We start from the raw sequence: 22,755 nt of genomic DNA, 5'->3' as shown, positions 1-22,755 counted from the left end.
AAATATTGTTTTTTTTAAACTAATATAGTTTTGAGACACTACCCACTTAATTATTTTATATTTATTTTAGTTGACAGAGACAGTGATCATTGATTAACAGACATGAGCCAGAGTTGGATATATAGGCTCATCTTAATCTGTTGTCCTAAACCAGTTCTTAATAGGCAACCTGTAATAAAATAAAATAAAATATTGAGAAACTTCCTCATCATATTGAGAAACTTAAGACATTATTTGAAATAACAATTTTTTTTTAATGTTAAAGAGAGGAAATAAGATAATTCTGAAATCATTCCTCCTTAAAGAAACTATTAAATACCTCAACAGTTGTATTAATTATTATTAATAATTTTTGAAACAATAACAACAACTTCTACATTTTGCAAAGAGTTCTTCTATGTGTGACGTCACCAGTTAAAGGGGTGAGGTGAGGTCAGCTGTCTTGAGGATTCTGGGTGTGCTCGATTTATAACCCGGGGACCGGCGGGAGGCGTGAAATCAGATGAGGAGGTGCGCGGCAAACTCGAGTCCAATCAAACACCGAGCGCACCTCGCTCCTCTTGACCGCGCCCACTGTGGTGGGAGTAGCCAATCGGTGTGCTTTGAATCATTCCGCGGGAGAAACGGAACAGGATGTGGAGTTGAAGGATCGAGACGCGAGTGAACGAGTGAACGTGGAATAAAGTGAGAGTCTGAGACTTTGAATGTCTTCTTCAAGCGTTTGGCTCGTGTCGGTAACTATCACACGTTGTCTCACTTTGTCCTCCATGACACAACAGCAGCGCCAACACAGCGAGGGACTGCCGCGAGCCAGTTAGCTATCATGCTAACCTGCTACATGATACAACAGCTTCATGTAGCCACAGAGCTGGATGTGTGCGCGTGGGAAAGACGTTTAAAGCGTAAAGAGACCTCGATTAGATATTTGTCTTATGTGGCAGCCCAAGTCCTAAATGTAGTGATTAGTGAGAAAAGTCAAATATGTGGGACTAAACATTAGGAAGGATTTATGTGCATCAGTACTGTAAAGTGTTTGCACAACATTTTCTGTGTCCAGATGTTAAAAGCAACACGTTTTAGAGCCAAGTGTAGTTCACTTAAAACACAGCAAACTACTGTAGTGGAGCTATAGTCAATATTAAAGTGAAAAAGCTGCAGGTGGCACATGATGATGCAATAAATCAATCAATTCAATCAACAATCCCAAACCCTAATAACAGGGGAAAACATAGAAACCTCAGAGAGAGCAGTAATAGATGCAGCAAGTATTTATACATAAGAAAATGTCTGATGGAGATGAAGGGAGCCGCGATGACAAGTGAATTGAGGAGTTATTGTCAGAAATGGTAGAATATGTGAGTCGGCGTGTTGTATGTCAAGCAGCCTTGATGTAATCATAGTCTACGATCAGCTGCCACCACGATCAGGATCCACAACCACGACCCACAATCCATCATCAGCGTTCAGCTCAAACTCCAAGATGGACGAATGCAAGCCTCGTGTTTTTGGCTACCAAAACACCTTTCATGCTCTGCTGAGGAATTATGTATAAATAGATGTTTCAATTAATTGACTCAAAACATGTGATCAGATGGGCCTCAACTGAGACACTTGTTCTTGGAAACACTCAAACAAATGTGTTTTTTAATCTCTGAACTTGTACTCTCTGAATGTGATGATGGTATTTCTATATTTTGGTTCTGTATTTTGTCATTTGTTTATTTTTATTTGTTATTCTGATATAGATCATTGAGTCCGCAATTTAAACCAAACTAATTATCGATTAGGTAATTTATCAAATCCATGTCTTTATACTCTCTTTTGCTCATTTTAGTTACAACAGGTTTATACGCCAGCAAAAATCCTCTTTCTGTTATAGTCAAAAGCATCTTCCCTTAATTTATTTCAGGGGAAACGCTGAAACAGGTGGCTTTGAACAATAAACCGTGAAACATCACTCTAATCTATGCATTGGCTAATTGTACTGATTGTTTCCTAAATTGCCTCTTTTAAGATCTTTGGGTTTTCCCAGGCCACTTAATTAGCTGGTAAGATAATATGCTGGTTAGGATTTAATGTTATTGTTTTATGTCTTAACTAGATTCATTATTGTGGATTGCTGGTAGAAGAATGAGGCGCTCGGCAGCACCCAGCCAGCTCTTTGGTAATGCAGGGAAAAAGCCTCGATTTATGCCTCCTGGGGCCTCTACCTCATGTCCTGCCACTCAATCCAAGCCCCTGGCCCCTAAACCTGGATTAGGCAATGCACTGGAAAAGGTAAATTATTCACATCGATTACCTGGAGTCTGATCCCCCAGTATTCACTTGATTTCCATCATCTTCCTAGATCATCCAGCATTGTTTGAAACTCCCCAGATTACAAATTCTCTTTGCCCCATCCTGCAGGTCCAGAGAAGTCTATCAGCACCAGCTCCGAGTAAGACAAGGTGTGACGTCCAGCCCAAAGCTGCACCGGCTGCTCCGGCCTTGTCCAGGGCTCTGGCTCTCGTTCTCAGTGCGACGGAAAGTAAGGAAAATGACGACAACACGGAATATCCTGACACTGGCAGCACAGACTATGCAGAAGACAAGAGAACAGCAGGTAAGAAGCAGAGATTTATGGCTGATAGTAATGTGCAGATTATGATGCAACAACAACACTTTATTGATATGAATGCTGCACAAAAAAAAAAACCATGATAATAAAAAAAGGGCACTTGCATACAGCAATCAAAACCTCTAAGTTTTATTGAGCATACTTTTGTTACAAATCTGCCTCAGGCAAAAAACAATGTGAAAGAAATGTACAAATGAAATAATTACATTTCTGTGCCAGAACCTTAAATACCTGATATAATGGTCATTGAGAGAGAGGGAGAAAAAAAAGAGAGAGAGAGATTTCATATTTACAGCCCAAACTGATACCTCATTGATTCTCATTGAAACATCACAACTGGAAAAAATATATATATATAATGTGAACTGACAATATAAGGATGTCATGCAGCTGATCCAACGTGCAAAAAATAAAATGAAATCCATTTTTGATCAAGAGTCCAGTGCATGCCTCACTACACATTACCTACAAAAAAAGAATCAAATGTAAGGAAGCTGTGTGGATAGATGCAAATCACTGCAAAATACTAGAAATAAGAATGTATCTTCAAAAATGAAGAATATTTACTTGACTGACAATAATATCAAGAGATGTGGGGAAATTTATGGAATCATGGAAAATGCATTTCCTGTTCCGATGCTAATTATTATGACTCATACCTCTGATAATATTATCTCTGCATCTATATGATGTTTGATTGTAAATATATTTCAGTCAAGAAAACGGTGCATGAATCCAGACTTCTTAGTAGTAGAAGCTGTTTCCTGTTCAGAGACATGAGGGGGTCTGACAGGTTCAACACAAAGCTCCAGCCTGGTTCTCAGCACATGTTGTTTCTTATTGTCACACAGTGATTCTCTTCTATTAACCATGGTCACAACAGCACAGCCTGTCCTTGTTGCCTTCAACAGATAAGTGCACGATGATTGTGCAGCGGTGTGTAGGCACTTAAAGACACGTGTTCTTTTTTTCCTTTTACACAACAAAAACGTGAACCTGGAAGACAGCGCTCTTCTTCTTGCTCCGTGCTGGACTGTGTGTTTCTTATAATGACAAACACACAATGACACACACACACGCACTGGATAGATGTTAAAGCTGGGGCTGGGTGACAGCAGGTCCGGCATCATGTAAATTGGCGGGTTGGTGTGGTGGCAGCGGCGGTGAGATTAAGACTGTGCTCGGGATCAGAGCGGCACCGCTCCCTGCCTCCGTGTCTGCACCATCCGCGCGCGCACACACACACACACACACACTGTGCGTGCGGCTCTGTGCAGGTTCGGCTCTCTCGCCCCGCACACATGTTTCGATTATACGCATCGGTGTTTTTAACGCAGTCCAGACTCATTGTTTACATCCACTCTCCACCGTGTTTGTCTGCGGGCATGCGCAGCGCGCTCCCAGACCCCTCCCCCACTCAGTTAGTTAAGCCAGCGCTATTTCAAAGCGTCGCTCACTTGTGGAAAACAGTCTCCTGGCCCCTGATAACCTGCTCCACACTCTGTGGAGACCGTTTCCCCCTTTTGTGCAGAGCCGCTGCAGATGTGCATGTGTAATAATGTGGAGGCTGCTCTGCTCTCTGCTCTGCTCTGTGCTGTGCTTGGTTTGGGGTTTACAGAGACCGAGCTGTAAGTAGGTCGGGCTGGGCTTAAGCGGCTTAGCTACGTCAGCCTAAGCTGGGAGGAATTCATCCAAAGCCCTCCGTGGTAGGCGGGGGCCTAAACGAGGCTGGCCTAGTTAAGCCTGATTCTTATTGTGTGCAGCACAGGCTGTTTTTTGTTGTGCAACGTAGCTGAGAGGGGAGCCAGGAGTAGTGTCTGATTCCATGCACATGTTAGACATAGCTTAGGTTTGATTCAGAGAAGAAGAGGAGGTACATGAGGCAGGTATGGGAGTTAGACCAGTGGTAGCTGTATCACTGTGGACTGAGAGGATCCAGCAGTAGGGACAAAAAGAAAAAGACAGGTGGGAGTCGTAAGGAGCCATATTATCGAGTGGGGCTACAGAGGGGCGACAGCCGCAAAGCCTGACTTGGTCCGCTATGCTATAAGATGGCATCGAGCTCTGTGTTTCTGTCCAGCATGGTGGGCAAAGCTCGCTCCTCCAACTTCACCCTCTCTGAGAAACTGGACCTGTTGAAGCTGGTGCGTCCCCACATCCGCATCCTGGAGGAGCACACCAACAAGCACGCAGTCATTGTGGACAAGAACAAGTGCTGGGACACCGTGGCCGAACAGTACAACGCCTTAGGAGGGGACAGACCCCATCGCACGGCCCAGGGCCTCAGGACCCTCTACAAGAGGCTGAAGGAGTCGGCCAAGCAGGAAGTGATGCAGCGGAGACACGCCCAGCCGGAGTACAGAGCCAGCATCTCTGAGCCAACCAGGAGAATCATGGAGATGATCCCTCACCTGTTTCACCACGTGCCCATCCATGAAAAGGACCAGGCACTGCGCAGGTACAGTGAGATATTATTTAAACAAACGCAACACATTTCAATAAAGAACTGAAGGGATGACACAAACGTCAGGAGAGACTTTAGTGAGCGCAGACATCCAGCCGTTGCTCCTAAACAGTTTGTAGTTTGAGACACAGATTCAACTGTGAGAGGAGAGGAGGGAGGGGCAGGACTCGCTCTTCCCAAACCCAATCAGATTACACACTGTTCATGGTCAGGCTTAGCGGGAAAACACAGCATGTTCTGTTTTCAGTTACTGTCATTTACCTGCAGCTGGTCAGTAGTTTCTCACACAAAATACTCGGCACTAGTCAGGTATTGATTAATCTGTCAATGGGATTTGAAGTTAATCATTAATTGTTTGATTTTGAGACAAATACTAACTTTGTTTGAACTTGGTTACCCAGTGTGACACAAAATCTTAAGCTATAATAATGTGTAACAAAAAGAAAAGGAAGGAGATTGTTGGCATCTGTGAGGCTGCAGCTAGAAAAGATTTGTTGTTATTACTTTGGCAAATCGCTTAATTCCCTCCTGTCTACTCTGATTAATAAATGAATCCTGTTATTGATTAATCTAGTGTGCATTTAGGGAGCTCTCCATGCACTTCATGTAAAAATAGAGACATTGATTAGATGTAGTGTAAACCCTGTGGTGTCCGTTCAATTTTTTTTTTTATCCTTCTCTCAATTTGTAGATTAATATACAGCAAGCACAACTCTTCCCTCGAACATCCTGGCAGCAGCTCCTCTCTGGCTGAACTCCAGGATTACTCAGCAGCTGTCCCAAGTATCCCCCATGAGGTGGTCCAGCTGGACCCTGAAGAGGATGTTAAGCCACCGCCAGAACTCCCCATTCTCTCCACGCACACAGGGCCAGGGCTGGACGGAGGCCAGGAGCAGGACTTGGACAGGGAGCAGGACTTGGACGGGGAGCAGGACTTGGACAGCGTGCAAGATTACGAAGCATCCCTGTCTCCTACGTCCTCCTCCGTTAACCTCCCCCTCTCCCCCTCGCCACTGCCCTTACGCCACGACCTCTACCAAAACGACATTTACCCCCACCACGAGCCCGACAGGTTTCGCCCCCTGCAGCTGGCCAAAGAGGAGCATGAGCTTGTGTTGGCAAATCACAGGAAGGTTGCCGTGTTCCTGGAGGAGAAACGAGAGGGGCTGAAGAGGAAGCAGGATCTGGAGGAGGAACTTCTGAGAGCCAAGATCAAAGTGGAGAAACTAAAGGCTGCTCGACTGAGACATGGGCTGTCGATTCCTCTATAACAAGCACGAACACACACATTTGTGAGCAATGTCAGAAAGAGAGATGCCCCGGCGAGTCCCTGATTAGCTCATTAGTTTAGTGAGAGCTGTTTCGGAATTTGAATTTTCTGTGGAAACGTATAGTGCCTCGTACAGACACCGAATCCTGTGTGATACTGCAGGACAAGGCAGACTCGTGTTGCCATCATTCCTCATGTTGCTCGCCAAGGTTCATAGTTTATCGTCATTCCTGCACTTTTTGACAGCGGAGGTAACAAAACGTGTAGATACTCATTTTACAAACACTGTGATGGGCCAAAACAGGTCCAATAAATGTTAGAGTCCAGATGTTGGAAGGGAATATTTGTAGTCGTGACAGATGTGTACCTTGCGGGTACGTTCAGCCACCAACACGTAAAATACAAAAATGTTAGCATAGCATTTATGATCTTTATCCAAGATTGTCTGAAGATTTATAGTCACTATCATATCAGGGAGATCTTTTAGTGCCCTGTTAATTATTTGTAAATAAAAAGTCCACCTAATATGACATCTGTAGAAATCAGATGTGATAAACCTATTAGGCATTTTAGAGCAGGTACAATGACTGAAGCACAAGTTAAACTTTCAAAGGCCTTAAAATATTATGCTAATAATGACAAATTCAGTGCATCAGGGTCTGTCAGAAATTCTGTCTGGCCAGTTGAGTGAACAAAAGAAGGGAGCTGTGGTTTTGTGACGTAATTGTTATTAAGTATGTAAGTACAGCATTGATTGTATTGTATTGTTGGTATATGAGTGTTGTCAGTCTATTTTACAGTTTGTCCACATGTTTGCTCATTTCTATTAAAAAAAACAAGGTCAGTGTTGTTCTGGTCCTGTGTTTATTACATGTCCAACGTCCCTCTCCCTGATTTCAGCTGATTTGTGGAGCATCTTTACATTTAGCAAGGAGGTTATGTTTTCATGGCTGTTTGTCCAGCTGTTTGTTTTTCTATCATGCAGGATCACGCAAAAACTCTTGAACTTATATTCTTGAAACTTGGTGGAAGGGTGGGGTATGGGCCGAAGAAGAATTCATTAACTTTGAGGATTTGATCAAAGGGGTGGATCCAGGTTTTTGTTTTCACTTTCCTCAACATTGCAAGAAGGTGTTTTCTAACATTTTGGTGAAATGATGCAAAGATCTGAAATAGTCAGGCGCAAGTAGCTTAGTGAAATTAGGTGTGGATCAGGATTTATCTAATCTTCATACATGTATATCCATTACGGGGATAAAATAGCCAATCAGCCTTGGGGAAAGTATTGTTCTACTTTTTATTTTTTTAGTCATTTAAGAGGTAAGTTACCATGGATCTCATGATAACTAAATCAAACATCATTTGTTTGCTGCTTTCTTATTTGAACATGGGATGACCAGGTTTCAGGTGTGTAAATGTGGTTGTTAAACCTGGTGTGAAGGTCTGGTATCATGTGTAGTCTCAGTGCAACAGGGACCTCTGCTGGTCAGTATTGTGTCTGAGTCAGTTCTGTTGTATTTCTCTTTGCTACAGGGGTGAGTGGTTCTCCTCCGTTGAGTCCTGGGTCTCCTCAAACCCCTCAGCCCCCTGCAGGGTCAGACTCTGCCTGCAGTCAGGATGGAGCGCGTTACTTCAGTGTGATGTGGTGTAAGGCCAGTAAGAAGAAACATAAGCGCTGGGAGGGTGATGCAGTCCTGGTGACGAGAGGACGCTCAGTCACTCTTAAAGACATGGAAGGAAAAGACATCGGTAAAGGTGAGACATTTTGTCTTTGTATAATCAATGTATATCACAGGTTTAGCTGCAGCTCCAAGTTGTCTGCAGCTTGTGCACAAATCTTAATACTAGATCTTGTGGTACAGTAGTAGAGTAAATGCCATTTTGCATACCTTCCTCTTCCATTGTAGGAATTTTTGAGGACACTTTATAGTAAAGAAGAGTGTGGTGATTTTGGGCACAACCTCAATATTACTCTAAAGCTTAAGCTGTTTTACTGTGGAATATTATTCACAATGTATATAATTTCTTTTGTTGTATGTTTATCCATGTTTGTGTGTAGGTACTGGCTACAAGGTGTCAGAGTTGGCCGCTCTTTCTGATGGAGAGACCCTGATGGTTGGTGGGAAGGAGGTGGAGGTGATGGGGATCATTTCTGCCGAGTCCTTTTCCAAGGGACGCTGTTTCCAAGAGGTCCAAATAGAGAGTGAGGAGCCACAAACAACGTCGGCTCCACCCCCTCCTCGTCGCTTTGCATCCAAACCTTTCTGCCCTCCCACCCTGGCAGGAAGAGCCGAGCATCCAGGAACTAAACCAGAGCAAACATCGAGACCTCGCCATGACGCCCAAGCTCCAGGTATGGAGATGAAATAAGAAACGTAACTTCTTCGAATAGAGGTTTTCCTGGATGAATGAATTATTTAGGATATTTTGTATATACTGTACATCCTCAGGTGCACTGGTGATGCCTCGTCCCTCCCCCAACCACCAGTGGTCTAATAACAAGTCAGGACTTCCTGTAGTGGATGTTGTGCTTGACCCACACCTGACCGCCCACCTGAGACCTCACCAGAGAGACGGCCTGCTCTTCCTCTATGAGTGTGTCATGGGCATGAGGTGATAAAATGTTCTCAATACTGTTTGAATAACCTCTAAATTATTCAGTTTCTGCCTCACAGGAGTTTAATCACAGCTATAATCTGGATTCCTAGTAAATCATATCGATGTGTTTGCTGTGTGTGTATTTCAGAGCTGTGGGTCGCAACGGTGCCATCCTGGCCGATGAGATGGGACTGGGGAAGACCCTGCAGAGCGTGGCACTGTCCTGGACACTGCTGAAGCAGGGGCCGTATGGTGGGAAGCCAGTTACTAAGCGTGTCCTTGTGGTTACACCTGGCAGCCTTGTGCAGAACTGGGGTGCGGAGTTTAACAAGTGGCTGGGCCGTGAGAGGATCAGTGTTTTCACAGTGGATCAGGTGAGGGGGAGGAGGGACAGGGGTTCTCCTTGAGATTCTGTGGAGAGTAAAGCCAATGTTAACTGTTGTGTTGCTTTTATTTCTGTCACTTCTTTTAATCTACTGATGTGAGTAAATGCAAACATTGCTGTAGCTCTTGGTAGGAAATGACATTTGGCAGCAGAGAAAACTTGCATATGGCACCATTAATGGCTTTTTATAAAGCAATTAGTTCAATCATTCCCCTTAATCATGTATTAAACATGTATTAAGTCATCAATTCTTTCTTGACAGGATCACAGGATCGAGCAGTTTGTGTTGTCTCCTCTGCACAGCGTTCTGGTGATCAGCTATGAGATGCTGCTGCGCTGCCAAGAGCAGGTATGATCACAACTGATTTTACTTTAAAACACGAATGACTCAAATACACCAGTTGCAACATGTATTTTATTTTCCTTGGGTTCTCAGGTACAAAAAGTGGAGTTTGGTCTTGTCATTTGCGATGAGGGTCACAGATTAAAGAACAGCACCATCAAAACGTCCTCTGCTCTCAGTAGCCTCAGCTGTAGCCGCAGGGTCATACTAACAGGTACACACTCGGTTGTTTCTGAGATTGGAGGACCTCTTGTGAAGGTTTTATAACGAATTGTCTTTGTGTTTTGAAGGCACTCCAGTACAGAACGACCTGCAGGAGTTTTATGCTCTTATAGAGTTTGTAAACCCAGGGATTCTCGGGTCATCGATGGGTTACAGGAAAGTGTATGAGGAGCCAATTCTTCACTCCAGACAACCCTCCTGCACGGAGGTAAAACGCCCCCTGTCTGTTGTCTGTGAATCTACACCTCTTGTAACGAGAAAACTTCATTTGAAGTCAACTTACCTTTCTCTGCCAACAGGAGGAGCGAGTTTTGGGTGAAGAGCGAGCAGCTGAGCTGTCTCGCCTGACCGGCACGTTCATCCTGAGACGGACGCAGGAGATCATCAATAGGTACCTGCCCCCCCGCCTCGACTGGACGCTGTTCTGTGACCCATCCCCTCTGCAGCTAGAGCTTTACAGGCATCTCCTGTGCCATCGAGTCTTCAGAGCCTGTCTTCAGGGCTCCACGCAAACTCACACACACCTGGCCTGCATTACTGCACTGAAGAAGCTGTGTAACCACCCCAGCCTGCTCTACTCCACCGTCAAGGTCATATTTTATTGGCTGTCAGGGAGTGGCACTAGTCTCACACTGTAGGGAATGTAGCTGATTGTTTTATGTTGTAGTTATTTATTAAACTCTCGAGTCTTTAGAGTTTTGATGTTAAAGTGTAGTATTTAGCTGTGTCCCTGGATATTTGGCTGAATCCCAGTCTTGACTGAAAGCCCCTTTTGTTGTCCTGTTTTCAGAAGAGAGCTGACCACGGATCAGAGGAGAGTTCAGTATATGACGGATTGGTAGATCTCTTCCCAGAATCCTACTCGTCAGGAGGATTGAACACGACCGATTCAGGAAAACTCCTTGTTCTGTCGGACCTGTTGACTGCCATCAGACAGCTCAGCACTTCAGACAGGTGTGTGTGCGTGTGTGTGTCTGTGTCCGGTGTTTACATTTACATGAGTACACTTTCAGCTGTATAAACTCTACATCTGCAGGTTTGACAGTGTATCCGTGTCCTTGCAGGGTGGTCGTAGTGTCCAACTACACTCAAACACTTGACTTGCTCCAGGACTTTTGTGTGCACATGGGCTACACCTTCTGCCGACTAGACGGACACACACCTACCAACAAGAGGCAGCGACTGGTCGACAGTTTCAACAGCTCCTATTCTCAGAGCTTTGTGTTTCTGCTGAGCTCCAAAGCAGGAGGTGTGGGACTTAATCTGATCGGTGCTTCCCATCTGGTGCTCTATGATATTGACTGGAACCCTGCCAACGATATTCAGGTAAGACACACACGGACATGCCAACAGAGTTCAAAGTCTGCAGCACTGTTTTCTTTGACTAACTACAATGGCTACAGGGTAGTAAGAGGCCGCGCACACACCCACGTTCATGGTACTTTCACACCTAATTTGGTTCACTCTGGAAACTGAAACTATCTGGGCCCCCTTCCAAATGGACTTGTTTCAATCACTGGATTTTATGATTTGTAGATATAGGATTTTAATTCCAATTTAAAAGTTAAACTGCTGTTCAACCATCTGCCGGACATGACCTTTTAAGGAAACAGTTGCTCATTATCAGTCTGTGTGAAAAACAAATACATGTATGCAAATATTTAAAGTATCAAGTATGTGCATCACCTAAAGACTACCAATTAGAATGTGAAGTGATGTTCTATTCAGTGTTCCGCTTTAAGAAATAAGTGAAACATTTTGACCATCCACTTTTGACAAAGGCCACTATTTTTTATCTGTGTACAAAAGACATCCAGTGTCAATCTTGACTAAAAATTATAATCAGTTACTTTTATAATGTCTTTATTATGTATGTTTAAAGTCGTTGTGAATACAGGAATTTTCTTTCTTCCATCAGCTCAGACAAAATGAACCTATGTGCAGGTGTAGAATTCCCCACTGACTGTACAGTAACACACTGACCTACATCCTTGTCCACCAGAGGGCACTGTGAGCAAGTGTGTTCTCCACCACAACATTACCTTCTGTTCTGTTTCTAGGCCATGGCTCGAGTTTGGCGAGATGGACAGAAGAAGACTGTGCACATCTATCGTCTCCTCACTGCAGGTCAGGACACAATGACTCACAAAATGAGTCACACATCAATGAATCAGACTGAGTCACAGTTCTACGTGGGTTTGTGTTACTTCCTCACAGGAACTATTGAGGAGCGTATATTCCAGAGACAGGTCTCCAAGCAGGGGCTTTCTGGGACTGTGGTCGACCTGGGTAAAGGCGCTGAACACACCAGCTTCTCCACCAATGAAATGCGAGATCTTTTCAGCCTGACGGACACTCCGTCCCTAACTCACGACCTGCTGAACTGCAGCTGCAGCATGGACGGATCAGTCCAGGGTAGGCTCATAAACACGCCCCACACACACTGACACCAGTTGACCTCCCTTTGACTCACCTTTGTCTTCATGCTCAGCAGCCGTAGAGGAAGAGGACCCGGTCTATGACAGGCGCTGCCAGCTCGGTCGCCTAGCTGACCGTGGAGGGGTGGCGGCGCCAAAGCATCTCAGCATGTCCGAGCTGATGCAGTGGAGACACTTCTCTGGTGACACGCACACCTTCGCAGACCCCTACCTCGACCATGCACGAAAACACATCACATTCGCCTTCCAGACCACCATCTCCCACACAGTCCAGTGAATACACTTCAGATAAAGATGAATCTCTCACACACACACACACACACACACACACACACACACACACACACACACACACACACACACACACACACACACTTCTTCTACATGTTTGTCTTCAGCCTCTCTGGGCTTTGTCTGCAGTCTGGTTCCAGCATGACTACACATTCAACAACTGCTGCACGTTTTCAACAACAGTTTTTAATGACTTTACTTGTGAGGTTCTTGACTCGAGCGTCTTCATATTTATTTAAAGATATTGACCGTATTCTATGTAATAAATTACATTCAAAATGAAAGTGTGTTATGTTTGTTACTGACATTTTTTATTTTTCTTGAAAGATCATATTAGATTTGTGAATAAATACAACATATGAGAGGTGTTTGTGTGTCAGTAATGCTCCCTCAGCAGATATCCACATGCTGTACCTCAGTGTCCATCTAGAGTCATATTTCTTTGGGTCAGAGGATTTCTGTTGCTCTGAGACATGTTTAGGTGACACAGAGGATGGGTGTTATGGAGAGAATATGTACACAGCCACTCATTCAAAGTAATCTACTGTAGTTTATGGCTGTCGACATCGTGAGTGTGTCACCCGGACCTGAAGCGTTCTGATAGGACGAGGACAAACAAAGGCAGCTGTGTTTTACCAGAATTATTGTGCTTTACCGTCAGTTTATTATGTCATGACCTGAGTGATGTCTAGTGAAGCGGCATCACTCAGTCTGTTATTTTAGATGATATGCCCTTAAACACAAAGCTGCAGCGTGGGAGTTATGTATGTGGGTGTTTTGCGTGTTGCTGTGCGTGTGTCTGTCTCTGAGTGTGTGTGGGTGTCCCTGAATTCATGCATGATTAGTGCTCAGATTTACTGAGCTCTAATACAGTGCATGTCTTTACATAAAGGGGGAGTAATTGTTGTTGTATGTATGATCGCCCCTCTGTGGGATTTGTTAAGCAACTTTGTTGTGTAATAACTGGGTCGCTGGGATGTTGAACTTGTCCCTAATGCATATAACAGTTGCAGCGCTGCTCCCTGTCAGCGTGTGCACAGTGATGGGGACAGTGTGGCCATTATGCCGGCACCTGCTGTTTCTCTGTGGCAGCAGTGTGAATTTAAACTGTGAATGCCATTTCTAGGCTATTGGTTCTGTTTGGGTAATCTGGCACAGGACTGGTTTGAGATAAATGCTAACGTCAGCGTGTTCACATGCTCAGAAGGCCTGCAACTAACAAGCAATGTGGTTATTGAGTAATAAAATATAATTAAATAGTGGGTTTATGACAGTTCAGGAAATACTGGAAAAAGGTGTCATCTGTCTTCCAGAAACAAAACACATTCAACTTGCTGCCAAAAAACCCCAAGAGACTTTTAGTTTTTGTCAAATTGACAATTTTTTTGGGCACATACAACACAGCCATGAAATTTCATGACACAAAACAACAAATGTGAAGAGTTTTGGATTCATGCTCCAGACTCCAGACAAACGTTCATGTTAATCCACCTCATATTTGTTGATAGTCTGAGCCGACCGACTCACTCACTGTCAGATGATCCCTAGATCTTGGCCAGAAGCCCAAACTTAACCACAGTACAAACTCCATGACTCCAGACATTAGAGAAACTCAGACTGAAACCAATGGTGGCATAGCAACTGTCACCAAGCAACTTATTCCAGCTCCTGCCTTGGCCTGACGCTGGCAATGTGAGATGGTGTTTGTTGTTTTCAGAGCAATCAAATTCTGTGCCGCAGCTCTTTGGTACGGGACACGTGTCTGACAGACAAGTGTCACTCGTCCAAGCAGGATATTGATCCAAATCACTTTTCTAATAGTCTGAGAGGTCATGTGCTTGGTGGTGCATGAGGTGGATGGTGATGGTGATGATGAGGTGGTTATCTGTCTGTGCAAAGCTCTTAGGAGCTGCTCCTGCCTGCGCTGCCAATCCCTCGTTTTAAGCCCCGTCAGCTCAAAGACCTGGCGCAGGGATGGAATGAATGACTTTCTAATGCTGGAGAGGGGGAAAAGGATACAGTTGTTGTTTTTTCCTGAGAGACTGGGTCGCAGATTTATTCCCTATGATCTCTGGACCTCTGCGGTAGATCTGAATGTGAGGTCCCACTTCTCAGAATTTCATTCAGTATCGGTCTGAGAATCATTGGTGCTCGAGCTGCATGATGTTTGAGAAGAGTTATAAACTAAATACTAAATCCAACGTGACTGTGGCAGAAATACCCTCGGAACATCATGTACTGAGCTGACAGTATGTTTGTATGGGTATACTTGGCCTTCTTCACCTTACTCTGTGGAGCTCTTTGTGGCAGCGCCGCTTCAATAGACCCTCTTGACTTGATTGTATAATAAACTCCTGAAGCAAGGCCACTGCATATTAAAGTGTCAGTTCAAAACAAGTCTACCTGGTTTCACAACTTTCTCTCAAACTTCTCCATGAGGAGACGTGAGGCAAAAGTACAAGATGCTTGGTTACTGTTATATTTTAAATTCTAGATTATGATAAAGTATACATATGATCCATATATAGATTAATTCTCTCTGGGAGCATATTTTGGAAATGATGCTCAATTTAAACTAAAATATTTAAAAAAATTGTATCAAGTGAATTCATTTAAACACATTAATTATGTGACATGTTACTACTCTTCATTTTAGACACAAATCAAATTAGCATTACTGCTTTCCTTACACCTTCGTTCCGTTTTAACTAGAGACAATATGAGCCTGCATCAGTATCTGCGCTTATGTTCGCCATTATAAAAACTTTTATTTTACAAAATAGGAAAACAGAAAAGTTCTTAATTTCTTCAAATAAGTTCTCTAGATATAGTTGTTTTAGTGTTTTATTTATAGTTAATTATAATAGAAAATTGATGGTAAACTGTTCATTTCTTTTTTATAAGGGTTTGATAACGACATCTTAAGAATCATTGCCATCTTTTAAAATATATAATCGGCCAATATATCCATTACTGTTGCGCTCCAAATTCAGCTGTTGAAAGAGTCTCAGTAAAATCTGTCAGAGGTCAGTGTCACACAGAAGTGACCATCAGATCCGACTGGTGTTTGCACTGAGCAGCTTCAAGGTGTGAAGTGAACAGGTCCTTCCAAAAAAAAGAGATCGTTACTCTACAGCACATCTGTCCCCTGGATAAATACATCTATTGATTTATGCACTGTAATTAAGAACTGAGCAGGCTGTCGTTTCCCAGCAGCCTCTACGTGGCAGGAACTTGGTTGTTGGGCAGTAAACCATAACTACGTTATCTGAGGTCGTCACAAACTTTGTTCAAATTCGGTTTGTGTTGCTCAGCATTTTACGTGTTGCTCAGCCTTTTTTTTCTGTACTCCGTCTGACCTTCTGAAAGATTGTTTTACATCAAGCAAAAGACGAAAAGAAGGAGGTCAACTCTCACTGCTCCCATCTGCAGCCATCAACATCACCCTGCCAATCTGCAGCCAGCCAGAGCACAACACTCCCTCCATCCTTCCATCCCTCCATCCAGCGCTCCCCTCCTCCTGACCCTGGTCCCGCTCCAGCACTTAACAAGGATTTAACGTCACCCAATCGTCTGTCAGCAAAGATCAGATCAGCGCTGTAATACAGAGCAGCAGGTCCCTGAGGATGAGGCCACAACCCGAATACAAAGTCCTGAAAAACCACAGCCGAAAAAGCCGTATAATCCCACTATTACCGTAATAACTCTCAGTCGCTGCGTCGCTCACCCACACAGAAGTGCTCTGCAGAAGGAAAATCCCGTGTTTACTAGTTGAATGAGCATGTGATGGGATGCAGGGTCTCTCGGGGCATTTGTGTACATCGGTAGATGGGTTACTCACAAAATACCAACTGGTGGTTTTCCAACCCATTAACAATGTGCTGGTGCTGCTGACAGCCGACCTCAGGCTTATATTAAGCCTCTTTGTCGAGCCTTTGTACACAAAGTCCTGATTTGAAGGCTCTGTTTAGATCCTCTTTGACACCGAGGAGCCAACACAGAATATAGATGTCAGACATAATAGATATTGTTTTCACTCCCAACAGCCACAGTGCTACAGCCAATAGAGGGTGTGTTGATTGAGTCGATATAAAGCTGTTATCTGTGCCACTCCCTGTCTCTTTTTCACAATACAGCTGATAATGCTTCACTCAGACAGGAGCATGTCTTCATGCAGATTTCATTATTGAATTCCGTGGAAAATCTTTGTTTTTGTCCTAAAGAAATTCTCCTGGAAGTTGTGGCGTGCATCCTTGCTAAATTATTCATCAAATATTTCTGGTATAAACATTAAAAAACTATTATCCCAAGTAAAGAATAGTTAAGCATATTTTAGGAATAACTTATTTTGTATCTGTTATGTCTGTTAATCATCAACCGGCAGTGGCTCAAGTCCGGATCAGCTATTCTTCCTCTGCTCACACACAAAACCCAACATTTATAAATGCCTTCAATTCTTATGATGCACAAGTGTGTAAATAATTCACATACAAGCTGAATAAGCCTCTAATTTGAGCAGAGTGGAAGTAGATCCAGTCAAAACTGTCAACATGAGAAAGCAGCGTGCAGGTCTGGTAACTAAGTCACTTATTAATAGTAATATAACAAAGATTGAATATATATATCGATATGCATTATGTAGCACAGTGAAGAAGTTTAACACAAAATGTTCTACCTTTGTAAAATGTTTTTGGCATTCTCTGCTCATAAAGAAGAGTTTAAAACCAAAACCTTTACTCAAGAGCAAAATAAGTCTTTAAACTTAAACGTAGTAATAACGTGATTATTGTCATTATTGACAGATATTTAAATGTTGATGTTGATATAATTTTTGGCCATGTCTTCCAGCCCTTTATAAAGTTACGTTGCACCACTGCTTACACCACCAGTGTGTCCCTCATGAGTCACATCAGTAAATACCCACCTCTCCACAGTGAATATTAATGCTCCACTTGTGAGACCCTCCTCCTCCTCCTCCTCCTCTTCATATAAACCACAGGGAATCCCCATCACAGCATTAGAGACTCCGCAGCAGACCCTGTGGGAAACTCTCATCCAGGAGACACAAGCAGTGGATATCTCCCCGGAGTCTTCGACCTCACGTCCGGGTCAAACATCAGCTTTTATCGCTGGATGCCTGAGCCTGGTTTTGTTCTAGAAAGACTTTGATTCGTGTGTTTTTTTAAATCCTCCTCTGATGATGCACAATAGAGATGTAGAGACTGAAAACTGACTTTACGCACCTTTAATTTTGGCGCTGACTTTACGCACCTTTTGTTTTTCTGCTTCTCTGAAACTAAAAATGTGTAAAAGCGACTTTTAAATCGCCACATTGCAGAAAAGAACCCACATTAATCCCACCGCTGTCGGTCCATCCACTTCATCCTAATTTCTGCCCGCGGCACCATGCTGTCCACCGTGCGCCGCCACAGCCTGCGCCTGCAGACCGAGCTCCACCGGTGGAGCATCTGCGACCCGGGCAGCCACCTGCTCCCGGACAGCTTCCTGCCCCGGGTCCCCGCCTGCATCTCCCGCTCCAAGTCCTGCACCAGCTCGGCGGGGGAGTCGAACGGCAGCCGCGGGAGCTGGTCCTCCGCGGACTCGATCATCTCCACCGACTCCGCCGGGGAGCCGCCGGAGCCTGGGCGCCCGTACCGGGTGGTGCTGCTGGGGGCCAGCGGGGTCGGTAAGACGGCGTTCGCCAGCATCTTCGCCGGGGCAGCGGACAGCATGGACAGCGACGACTGCGAGCTGAGTGGAGGTGAGGAGATTATGACCTTAGTGACCCTCAGACTGATGGATCGGATTTTTATTTGGTGCAAACATTACAAGAGAAAAACTGCATATTATGTGAACATAAATCAACAGGGAAAAAACATTGGATTTTAAGTTTAAAAGGTGATATAAGTATTATGAACCACACACTTGTTTAATTTCTGATGAAACTCATTTTTGTGATAGATGATGTCCAGCACATGTCTGTCAATAAGATTATATGACGATTATATGATTTCACTGAAGCTAAAATGTTCCTGTGTTTGTTTCAGATGAAATGTGTGAAAAGATGATTGAAGTGGACGGAGAACCTGCAACTGTAACTCTGCTGGACACGTGGGACACAGAGGTGAGACCAGTCACGACATCTTGACCCATGAGGATCAGAGTGGAGGGATCACATCTGTCTGCATTTCCTCTCTCTAACTGTGTGTGTGTCTTGTGCGTGTGTGTTTTTCAGACTGCCAATGAATGGGCTCAGGAGTGTCACACGCAGACAGGTGATGCCTACCTGTTGCTGTACTCTATAACTGACCGGGCCTCGTTCCTCCGAGCCTCCGAGCTCAGGATCACCCTCCGCCGCTTCCGTCCCGCTCAGCACACCCCGATCATCCTGGTGGGGAACAAGTGTGACCTTGTGCGACGCCGAGAGGTGTCAGTCAATGGTGAGGACAGAGACACAGTCCCTTTGTGTTTGTGAGAGATGAACCCAAGTTACTGTGAGTTTCTTATTTTTTCCAAATGCAAACACTGATCTTTGATTTTCTGCCTCAGAGGGCCGCACCTGTGCTGCTGTGTTCGACTGCAAGTTCATTGAAACCTCAGCGGCCATGCAGCACAACGTCTGGGAGGCCTTCCACGGCATCGTGCGGCAGCTGCGTCTGCGCCGAGACTCCAAGGAAGCCAACAAACGTCGGAGGCACAGCGCCTGTAACGTGCGTCGCGAGAGCCTCCCTACGAAGGCCAAACGTCTCCTGGACAAGGTGGTGGCGAAGAACAACCCCAGCGTGGCGTTCTGGCTGAAATCAAAGTCCTGTCATGACCTGTCTGTGCTGTAGGTGTTCAACAGACTGGTTTTGACTCTGCACTAAACCCAGTCTTGATGGTATAGAATCAGCGGACATGGACTGGAGGGAAGCCTGATCCTTGAGGGCTAAACGTTGGGTGGCTCAAACCCGGTCCTCACTGTGTTTACATCCTCTGCACAGCCAAGACGACTGAGAGGCGTTGAACAGATTTCTACTCTGCCGCTCACATGACTCAGTCTGAACCTGGCTAAGTGGACTGAGTGCAGACCATCAGTCTTCGTAATGGACCAGACAATCAGTTAATGCAGTGACTGACACAAACACTGTGCGGCAGAAATGTCGGAGGTATTTACGAACTGACAGGTGGAGGCGATGTTTGTTTCATTTCTGTTTTTTTGAACAAAGACATTAAAAATCAGCCTTTTTCTCTCCTCTTCTTCTTTTCCCTCGTCCCTCTGCTCTCATCGCTGCCACGTTAGTTGACTTGTTTGTTGAATCCCTAAGTGCTAAGACAACCAGTTGTAAACTACTGATGTTTAAGTGTAGTTTATATGTATGAATCTCTTTTTTTTGTTTTTATGATGATCATTAAGTAGTTACTTTGACATTATTTATAACGTGTTGTATTTTGCACTTTCTGTAAATAAATACCAGAACGATCATGGATTGTATTTTGTTACTTGGATGAAGTTTCAGTGTTTCTTGATGAAATAAAGTGACATCATCCGAAAAGAAAGAAAAAAACAGTCGCCTTTGTCTTTTTGTCATGTCAGACCTCACTGATTGGATATTAGCATGTATGACTCATCACCGACACAGAAGAGACACGGACAGAGTTTAACAACAACACGACTGGGCTGATAAAAGATGAGTCAGGAGGTGACACTAAAGCTGAACTTTCACAAACACAATTAGTCTTCTGACTGTTCGTGTGTATGGCCTCAGATTAGACATTTATTTGTGAGGGTGGGGAGGAGTGTGGGAATTCATTATACCAGTTAGTGTCCTCACTAAGATACGAGTACAAGAGTTTGTGTGTGTCCATTTTGAGCATAGACCTCAGGGAGTGAGGACATTTTGGCCGGTCCTCGCTTTTTTAAAGGGTTGTTTGAGGGTTAAGACTTGGTTTAGGGTTGTAAGGCATAAAGTTTGGATGGTTAAGGTAAGGGGCCAATGAATGCATTATGTCAATGGGTGTCCTCACTAAGATAGAGGAGGACCAGTGGACCACATGGGGACCAAAAGCCGGTATGAGGCAAAACATCATTTCTGAGGTTTTGGGTTAAGATGTGAATTGTGGTTGAGTTGAGGTAAGTTTTAGGCATTAATTGGTCACAGTTAAGGTTATGAAAAAGGTTTTGGTCAGGCTGTGTATGAATGGAAATCAATGCAAAGTCCTAATGAGGGTCCTCGCGCAAACTTGAGTGTATGTACTTTTCCGTATGGCTTTGAGAGGAACACTTTGAGAACCTTACGTAGTGAGGACATTTTAGCTGATGCTCACTTTTCCAAACAGATCAAGATTTGATTTCAGGATTAGAATAAGGTTTGGGCAAATATTCAGGGTTAGGTTCAGTTGTCATGGTAACGGTAAGGTGAATTGTGGTTAGTTGAAGCTTGAGGTGTGGCATGACTTGGTCACGGTTAGGTTAGGGACAAGTTTTGGGTTTGGCTGTGCACAATGAATGGAAGTCAATGCAATGTCCTAACAAGGATAGCTGCACAAACCTCTGTGGGTGTGTGTCACCTGATTGGACAGTGAAATTCAGCAGCTCAGGGGCTGATGGGAGATTTGGGTCACACAGTCTGACAGCAAACATCACAGAATGCTCAGCTCTCAAACTCAGTTATATGAGAGAAGCAGTAAAAATCTGAAAATGTGTTGCCTAGGTAACATTCAGAGCAGCACAGGAAGGTGTGTGTGTGTGTGTGTGTGTGTGTGTGTGTGTGTGTGTGTGTGTGTGTGTGTGTGTGTGTGTGTGTGTGTGTGTGTGTGTGTGTGTGTGTGTGTGTGTGTGTGTGTGTTGGTTCAGGTCAGGGAGCGTTGGGCAGATGGTGAATGTTAGGACAGAAGATCTCTCAGACGGCCTGCACAGTGCACACGTTTGGACCCGTGTTTTACATAATAGTCACTTCCATCAGAAATAACAGCTTCCGCCACTGAACCGTCAGCACTGCAGTCACAGGTTTTTGGTTAAATAGCGATCCTGTGAAACTGTGACTCATTCACAGCCTGTTTTTCTACAATTGCACATTCGCACATGTCGCTGTCAGCTTTCTACAGCTTGTATAGAGCTGTGAGCTTGTACAGAGCTCACTTCTCTCGGCACAGGATGTGTATATCAGGAGGTATGGAAGATAATCCCAGGTATCCGTGCAGCTAGGTGACGAACAACAAGGATTAAGTTCAAAAGTTTGTTCCACTTCCACACAGGATCTCAGGAGCTCCGCCAGAGTGACCATCAGGTTCTTGGTCACAACTGTTAACAAGGCCCTTCTCCCCCGAATGCTCAGTTTGGCTGCAGCTCTCAGAGGAGTCCTGGTTGTTAGAAACTTTTTTCATCTAAGAATTACAGAGGCCACTGTGGCTCCTGGGAACCTTCAATGAAGCAGTTTTTTTAAGGCCTTCCCCAGATCTGTGTCTCTGAGCTCTGTAGGTTGGTTTTTGCTCTGAAATGTATTGTCAGCTGTGGGAACTTATCTAGACGGACGTGTGTATTTCTAAATGAGGTCCAGTTGATTGGATTTAACACAGGTGGACTTCAGTCCTCAGACAGTCCAAGGAAATGCAGATTGGGGTTAGGGTGAGGTTTGGAAACTCTAAACATGCCTGTATAGGTGTGAATGGTTATTTGTCTATGTTGTCCCTGTGATACACTGGTGACTACAGAGGGTTCCCGACTCTAGATGGAAGGATGGACTGAAATGTCTCATAGAAATATGTCAAAGATGAGGAAGAGCAGTGGGAGTCACCTGAGCTAAATTTCAAGAGTCAAGTGAACAGTGATATATCCGTTTTTCATTTTAATACATTGGCAAAAACATCTCACTGTGAGTTCTGTTCTAGCTTTGTCGTCATGGAGTATTGATGATTTTAGTCTAAGGCAGCAACACAACAGAATGTTTAAAAGTGAAGGAACTCTCCGATCAGTTCACTTTTTCTTGATGGTGGGAAAGTTTATCAAAGAAAGCCGCTGGAATCAAACCTGCTATAATTTTTTAAACTGTGTGTGCTTTGACCTGAATGTCCCCATTGCTTTGCATTATTATGAGGCAGTGGATTGTCAGTGCAATCTGTTAGTCCTGTTGTCTACTCACACACAC

The 22,755-nt window shown here is 44.2% G+C and overlaps 3 protein-coding genes across 8 annotated transcripts; all 3 read left to right on the top strand.

The window, feature by feature from the left end:
- Positions 1–554: 554 nt before the first annotated feature.
- On the top strand, positions 555–12,989 carry rad54b (RAD54 homolog B). Of its 6 annotated transcripts, none has more exons than XM_034611532.1 (16): positions 555–684; positions 2,102–2,277; positions 2,407–2,602; positions 7,885–8,106; positions 8,411–8,704; positions 8,802–8,964; positions 9,098–9,323; positions 9,597–9,683; positions 9,771–9,891; positions 9,968–10,107; positions 10,199–10,489; positions 10,690–10,853; positions 10,964–11,225; positions 11,960–12,026; positions 12,117–12,314; positions 12,391–12,929. In XM_034611532.1, the coding sequence occupies exons 2-16, from the start codon at positions 2,131–2,133 to the stop codon at positions 12,612–12,614; spliced, it is 2,802 nt and encodes a 933-aa protein (XP_034467423.1). In that variant the 5' UTR covers positions 555–684; positions 2,102–2,130; the 3' UTR covers positions 12,615–12,929. The 6 variants fall into 6 exon arrangements, with proteins under 6 accessions (XP_034467423.1, XP_034467426.1, XP_034467425.1 ...); XM_034611535.1 differs by having other exon boundaries at positions 598–734; positions 12,394–12,989; XM_034611534.1 differs by having other exon boundaries at positions 604–734.
- On the top strand, positions 4,093–7,196 carry LOC117777047 (fibrinogen silencer-binding protein). The gene is made up of 2 exons (XM_034611537.1): positions 4,093–5,075; positions 5,773–7,196. The coding sequence occupies exons 1-2, from the start codon at positions 4,669–4,671 to the stop codon at positions 6,350–6,352; spliced, it is 987 nt and encodes a 328-aa protein (XP_034467428.1). The 5' UTR covers positions 4,093–4,668; the 3' UTR covers positions 6,353–7,196.
- Positions 12,990–17,664: 4,675 nt separating the features above from the next.
- gem (GTP binding protein overexpressed in skeletal muscle) lies at positions 17,665–20,137 on the top strand. Its single transcript, XM_034611538.1, has 4 exons — positions 17,665–18,389; positions 18,676–18,752; positions 18,864–19,068; positions 19,178–20,137. The coding sequence occupies exons 1-4, from the start codon at positions 18,035–18,037 to the stop codon at positions 19,459–19,461; spliced, it is 921 nt and encodes a 306-aa protein (XP_034467429.1). The 5' UTR covers positions 17,665–18,034; the 3' UTR covers positions 19,462–20,137.
- Positions 20,138–22,755: the final 2,618 nt, after the last annotated feature.

This window comes from Hippoglossus hippoglossus, chromosome 16 (assembly GCF_009819705.1).
Source record: "Hippoglossus hippoglossus isolate fHipHip1 chromosome 16, fHipHip1.pri, whole genome shotgun sequence".
NCBI lineage: Eukaryota > Metazoa > Chordata > Actinopteri > Pleuronectiformes > Pleuronectidae > Hippoglossus > Hippoglossus hippoglossus.
Note: the sequence above shows the minus strand (reverse complement) of the source record. Positions and strands in the feature narration are given on the sequence as shown.